We start from the raw sequence: 6,000 nt of genomic DNA, 5'->3' as shown, positions 1-6,000 counted from the left end.
CTCTGCAGTTCTTGTTTGTCATGTTCTGAGCAAACAGTTGAGCAAACAATCTATTGCTGCATGTCTGCATTTCCTTCTGGTTTTTAAAGGTGTTTGTTTAGATGCGTGCTGGTTTTTTGTTCGTGAGCACAGCTGTTCTGTCAGTGCCTTACAGATACAGCTCAGCTGACAGCCAAGCTGTGTTCATGCAGAGCAATTCACGTTTTTGAAGCCTAGGGGTAGACCAGTCAGCTTACTGTTTGGAATTCATGGTTGAGAAAAAAAAATACAGGTTTTTCATTCTAGATGAAAAAGCCTTTCTAAAGCTTTTGTAATCAGAAGGAAGATGCCTTCTGTGGCAGAACCCTCATGACATAGTTCCCTGAAAAGCTTGTAGCTGCCTTCCAAGTCAGAGCAGCTCTCTATCCTAGCAACTGAAGAGTCCCTCCTCCTCTTCCCAGAGGAGCCGAGCTGGGGCACTGCGCTGGGGACTGCGAGCCAGCGTGTCTTGTGATCCCAAAAATCACGTACTGCTGAGGTGGATGTTTACTTTTTAGTTGTCATCATCTAATTCTGTCAACGAATCTTAATTTTTCAGTTCCTGTCTCTCTTTAAAACTTTATTGCTTTTATCCTGATTTTCCTGGTATTTTTTATTTCTCTTGCCGTTAGTTTTCCAGTCTCAAGTTGTTTATGCTGGGATATTGCAACACTTGAAAAATGGGACTGAAAACAGTAGAGTGTGCAGAGTGGTTATATCTATGTGTAATGTTAGTAATGCTGTTAAGGGCTTTGTTTTTCTTAAAATAGCCTTAAAATAGCCTTTTCTTTTAAAGCTTAAGATGAATACAGCAACATTCAGTGAAGTGAGTTACTTTGATGTTTTAAGTTCAGATTTGGTGTTTTATAATAGGAAATGGCCTTCTGAGGATGAGGAGTTGGAAGTGCTGTTGTAGGAGATGCTTCTGGTTGTTATTGTAAAGCATCCTTTATTGTGCATTTCATGCACAGACTTTTTATATATAGAAATTTATTCTGCAGGAGTGAAAGTCCTAATTTTTTTTGTGTGTCTTAATGTTTTTATATACAGGTTTATTCCAGAGTTGGAAAAACTCAAATAATATATTGTATCCATGTTTGGAAAAAGATAGTTGCTACAGCCGAAGAGGTTAACACTGTTATAAAAGATGAGTATGTTAAAACCAAGTGGACTTAAGGCTCCTTCAAAGACCATCAAGCATGGGGCCACATTGCTGAAGACACCTGCATCTGTTGCAGCTGGTAAGGAATATTTAAATATCATAACTTTACCTTCTCACAAAAAGCACCCTGAAAGCTAGGAGTATACAATGTTACTAAATCCACCAAGGAATTTTTGCTTGTATTTCTGATCTAACAAAAATGATGTGTACAACGTGCAAAAAATCTGAAGTTACTAATTGGATGTGATCAGGCAGTTCTCCTTGAGGAAACCTTGTCATGATAAAAATGATTGGGCAGTTTTTGAGGTAAAATATGTTATCTTTACAAGATTTTTTTACCAAAACCTACATGAAATTCATTTAGTGTCTCTGTCCTTAGATTTTTTAATTACTGTATTCCAGAGATTGGTGTTTCCATAGGTAAGAAATTTTGGAATTGTGCTGTTCCTTTTAGAAGTCATGCTTTTCCACGCTTTTCTAAGTAAGTAATGGTGCTTTCTGGAATATTAGTGTATTTGATTCCTGTTACTTTCTTTTTGTGCTTGATGCCAGCTCCAGCAGAAAAAGCAGCTTCCAGCGAAAAGGCCTCCAGCACAACCACTGCAGATGCACATGAAGAGTTTGTGGATGATTTCAGAGTTGGTGAGCGTGTTTGGGTCAATGGAAATAAACCTGGCTTTATTCAGTTCCTTGGTGAAACACAGTTTGCTCCAGGACAGTGGGCAGGGATTGTTCTAGATGAACCAATTGGTAAGAATGATGGCTCCGTGGCTGGAGTTCGCTATTTCCAGTGTGAACCCTTGAGGGGAATATTTACAAGACCATCAAAGTTGACAAGAAAAGTGCTGACAGAAGATGAAGCCAATGGTACACAGACAGCTCATGCTTCTAGAGCTACATCCCCAACCTCCACATCAGCTGCTAGTATGGTGTCTTCATCTGCTGCTGCACTTCCTCCTTCAGGAATTCCTCAAAAAACTTCACTTGCTGCTAAGGAACATTCAACTCCTCAGATGAGCAATCTTTCCAAAACTGCAAGTGAATCTATATCAAATCTCTCTGAAGCTGGATCACTCAAGAAGGGAGAAAGGGAGCTCAAAATTGGAGATCGAGTTCTGGTAAGATTGCCCTGCTTTTTGGTTGATGAATTGTAACTTCTAGGAAAACTCAAACCTTTTCTACTATTCCCTTGGTCAAAGTAATGTAAATTCATGCTCTAGCTTTCTTGTAATTGTCTTCTATAGTCAACCTTTTAATGGACAGTTGTGCTTATTGTAGGAAGATCTTTGCAATACCAAGATAAAATGGCTAATTTGGCAGTTCTTAATCTAGTATGTTTTGCCAGTGTTTAAGAAAAACATTTGCTCTTTAACAACAGATTAGTTTAGGTTTCCAGAACTTCAAGAACTGCAGTCATGCTAAATAAAAACTGAGTTCGTGAGATTTCCACGCAGCTTTTTTTCTCTTTTCAGGGCTGTGTAGAAAACCAACAGTTCAGTAACTGATTGTTCCCCTGAGTAGTGACAGGCAGCAACAGAAGTAGTCATATAATCCCACTGATCACCCAGGAATTACGTGTTAGGCTGGTGATGTGCCATGTTAGTTGGCTGCCCTTCCAAAATTCAGAACCATAAATGCTTCTGCTGATGTATCATTCCACTCTTTTAAAAGGGAATTAAGTTTTGTAAGTTTAAACAGTTTAATAAAAATAATTATGTTGTATACCTCTTATATTTGGATTAGTGCAATGAAGCATGAATAATTTTTGATAACTGAACTGACAAACACCTACTAAGAAAAGTGGGAAACTTTGCCTTGAAACACCAGACTGCTTGAAAAGGCTGCAAAAACCTGGTGATAGATTGTCCATGGAGTGTTCTTTTATTTAAAGGCTCTGTATGTAGCCATCAGATAGACCCAGGGTGATATTTTAATGTCCCACCAGATCTGCAGTCTTTCTAATAGATCTGATTTTAGGTTTGAAGTACTTGAGTGTGCCATGAAGCTGAAGAATTTTGATGCAATCTCTATTTATGATGCAATTTAAAAAATTTCTATTAGGTAAAAAGGACAGGAACAAATGCCCTGGGTTTACTGTAAGAACCCTATGTAGAGAAAGTCTCATGGATTTTATTGTTTGTGCTGCACTGCCCAGTGAGATGAGGATTTTGCAGTGAAGATGGATTTGATATTTGAATTTTAATTTTATTTTTTAAAGGAAGAATTTTACTTCTCTTTCTGTGTAAGCAGAGCTTAAATCATAGGGCCAAGCTGAAGAGAGTGTGAAGGAGACTAAGGTGAAGTGAGGGCAGGGTTTAGCTGGCAGCCAGAGATGGGCTGAGGTGTGTTTTCTCGGAGTGGCAGTGGGAACATAGATTTACCCATAATCCCCAGCTATTTCTGTCAGAGAGCAGAGCTTTGCTGCCTTCCACTCAGCATTGGTTTTTTTAACCACTTGTTTGCCTTTTCTCAAGGATCTTTGTGAAATCGTTAGGGATGTATATCCTCTTTGGGTGGGAAAATGCTCTGATGCCTATGAAGACTTCACTCTAACTTCCCTGCATCTTGTTAGTGCAAATTACAGGAGCAGCATATCCTGAGTGCCATGGGTTGGTGGTAATGAGGTCTCAAATTCTGTTTGCTAAGTAGAACAGATTAAATGTAATATTTTGTCCTCCCTAATTCCTCTGTTTGCCTTAAGTCTTCCTGTTGAATCATCAAATTGTAGTTTGAGGTTTTGGGGTGATTCCTGGTACAGCAAGTCAGTGATGCATATCTGTCATTTATATGCCAGTGTAAGACTGTGTGCACAGGAATGTGAATGTTAAATGCACAGGGTTCTAGTCTGCTGGTTTTTAACCCTTTTAGGTCCCATGCTCATTTTTTGTAGTAGATCCCAGACTCTGCTGATGTCATGTCTAATAATAATTCAGATGTGAGTATCTTAAAGTGCCAGGGTTAGTACAAATAAATAGTAAACTTAGCTGAATAATCCATTTATCTGTAAATGGTTTTTTTTTCTTTCCCACAGAGCTCATGTCCAGCACTATGGACTGTAGAATTGAGCCATAACTGAGAAATTTTTGAAAACTGTCACCAGGGCCTGCAGGTAGCATTGGTGGTTGGGAAAGACCTGCCTGTCTCTGTAGCTTCCTTAGCCATTTCATCTCCATCCAACGTACAAATGCACACAGACAGCTCCATGTCACTTGTGTTTTATTTATACTGACAGCTTAACTTTTCACTAACATGTTATACAGGGGATGAGGGGCTTGGTGGAATTGTAAGGCCCTCCTCAGCACAGAATGTCCTCTCTAAGTGACACTGTAGGTGTTAAGAGCCTGAAGCACACTGCAGTCTGCCTGTGCCATTGTAGAACAAATGCCCCCCTAGTCATCAATTCTTGTAATTTGGACTGACTGCTGTGGAATATTTGGTGAAGGTTCTTAGAAATAGCAATGCTGGGTGACTGTGGATATATGGGGAAAACAACTGCTGAGAATTGTGTCTGGAAAACAGTGAGCCTGCAGCAGTGAGAACTGCAGTTCAGCAGAACAATTAATTCAGGACACAAAAAAGCTCATTTGGGAGCCTTATTAAAATACTTGGCTGGAAAAGTATGTCCTTAAGGGCAAATTCGTAGATGGGTAAGACACAGCTCATGAGCTAAGATTACATACTAGAATGGACTTCAGATGTGGCTCTTTGTTGATGTCTGTCTGTGATCTTGGGGTGTGGAGTGTTACACTGGAGTACTTCAATCTGCTATTTTTTACCTCTAACTTTGATTTTAAAATGTACTTAATGGGAGTTACCTTGAATTTATCTGTTCTTTTTTGTTCATTTTATTTTTGTTGGCAACTGTTTTTGGATGATACCTTCAACAATAAAAAAGGCAAAATCATAACCCAAATCAGGAAGAAAAAAGCTCTATCAAGAAACTAGAGGCCATTCTGACAAATATTGAAAAGCCAGAGAAATGCATTTACCAATTCACATCTTGCCTCCTTGTCTTTCCTGCCGTACACTAATGTAAATGTGGCAGAAGTTTGTTGAACCTGAAACATTGGGTTCAAAGCATTTCAGGCTTGACAAACTGATGTTTCCCAACAGCTAAGCTTTAGTGGAACATTTTTTCAGTTCCTACTGAGGTATTTGTGCTGTTCCTTTACATGAAAAGAATCTGTAAACTCTCCACAGTTGCTTCTGTGCTCCATCATAGCAAACTGCTGTATCAGATGTTCACAGTGGTGTTAGGCTGAGGTAGCTTGATTAGACGCTGTGTGGGCAAAAAATCATGAAGGTACTATTAGAGCTGCAGTGTATGGTTTGTATTTTGTGTGGATAGAAGAAGTCTTAAGCTTATTTTCTTACTCCTTAATACAGATAACATTAGGCAGAATAGTGGTTCCATATAAACGTTCTCAAATGCAGATTTGCTCACAGTAACTCAGGCTGGGCTGTGATGAGCAATGCAATAGATGTGGGGATGAAAAGATGCAAAAGGGAACAGGCTTTACTTTTTCAGGGGGCAGAAAATGTCTTTTTCCAAAAGACATTGTAAAAAAAAAAAGTTTCATTAACATAAAAATACAGACCTTCAAGGTGGGTGATGCATCAGCTGAGATGTGTTCCTCTGGGTGCCTGGAGAGCTGTACTACAACTGCTTCCTTTTTTTCTCCCCTCAGTTTGAAGAAGACATGCTCTACACCATTAAACTGAGATGTAAACATCAGAAAAAATAGCTTGTGACAGTCACCAGTATCCATAAGGAAATATGATAATCATGGATAAATTCAGAGTGTCCTGTTTTCTTAGAA

General features: G+C 39.0%; 1 protein-coding gene across 4 annotated transcripts in view; it reads left to right on the top strand.

Moving 5' to 3' along the window:
- Positions 1-1,068: 1,068 nt before the first annotated feature.
- Positions 1,069-6,000, top strand: part of CLIP1 (CAP-GLY domain containing linker protein 1) — a 55,613-nt gene continuing 50,681 nt past the window's right edge. For 3 of the 4 annotated variants that reach the window (XM_009998417.1, XM_009998415.1, XM_009998414.1), the window contains exons 1-2: positions 1,166-1,259; positions 1,733-2,298. In XM_009998417.1, coding sequence (XP_009996719.1) covers positions 1,166-1,259; positions 1,733-2,298 — 660 coding nt within the window. Of the gene's footprint in view, positions 1,260-1,732; positions 2,299-6,000 lie in introns of all 4 variants that reach the window. The other variant, XM_009998416.1, reaches the window with a different exon arrangement.

Source organism: Chaetura pelagica, unplaced genomic scaffold (assembly GCF_000747805.2).
Source record: "Chaetura pelagica isolate M959 unplaced genomic scaffold, ChaPel_1.0 scaffold585, whole genome shotgun sequence".
Classification (NCBI taxonomy): domain Eukaryota; kingdom Metazoa; phylum Chordata; class Aves; order Apodiformes; family Apodidae; genus Chaetura; species Chaetura pelagica.
This window is presented reverse-complemented; position numbering and strand designations above follow the sequence as displayed.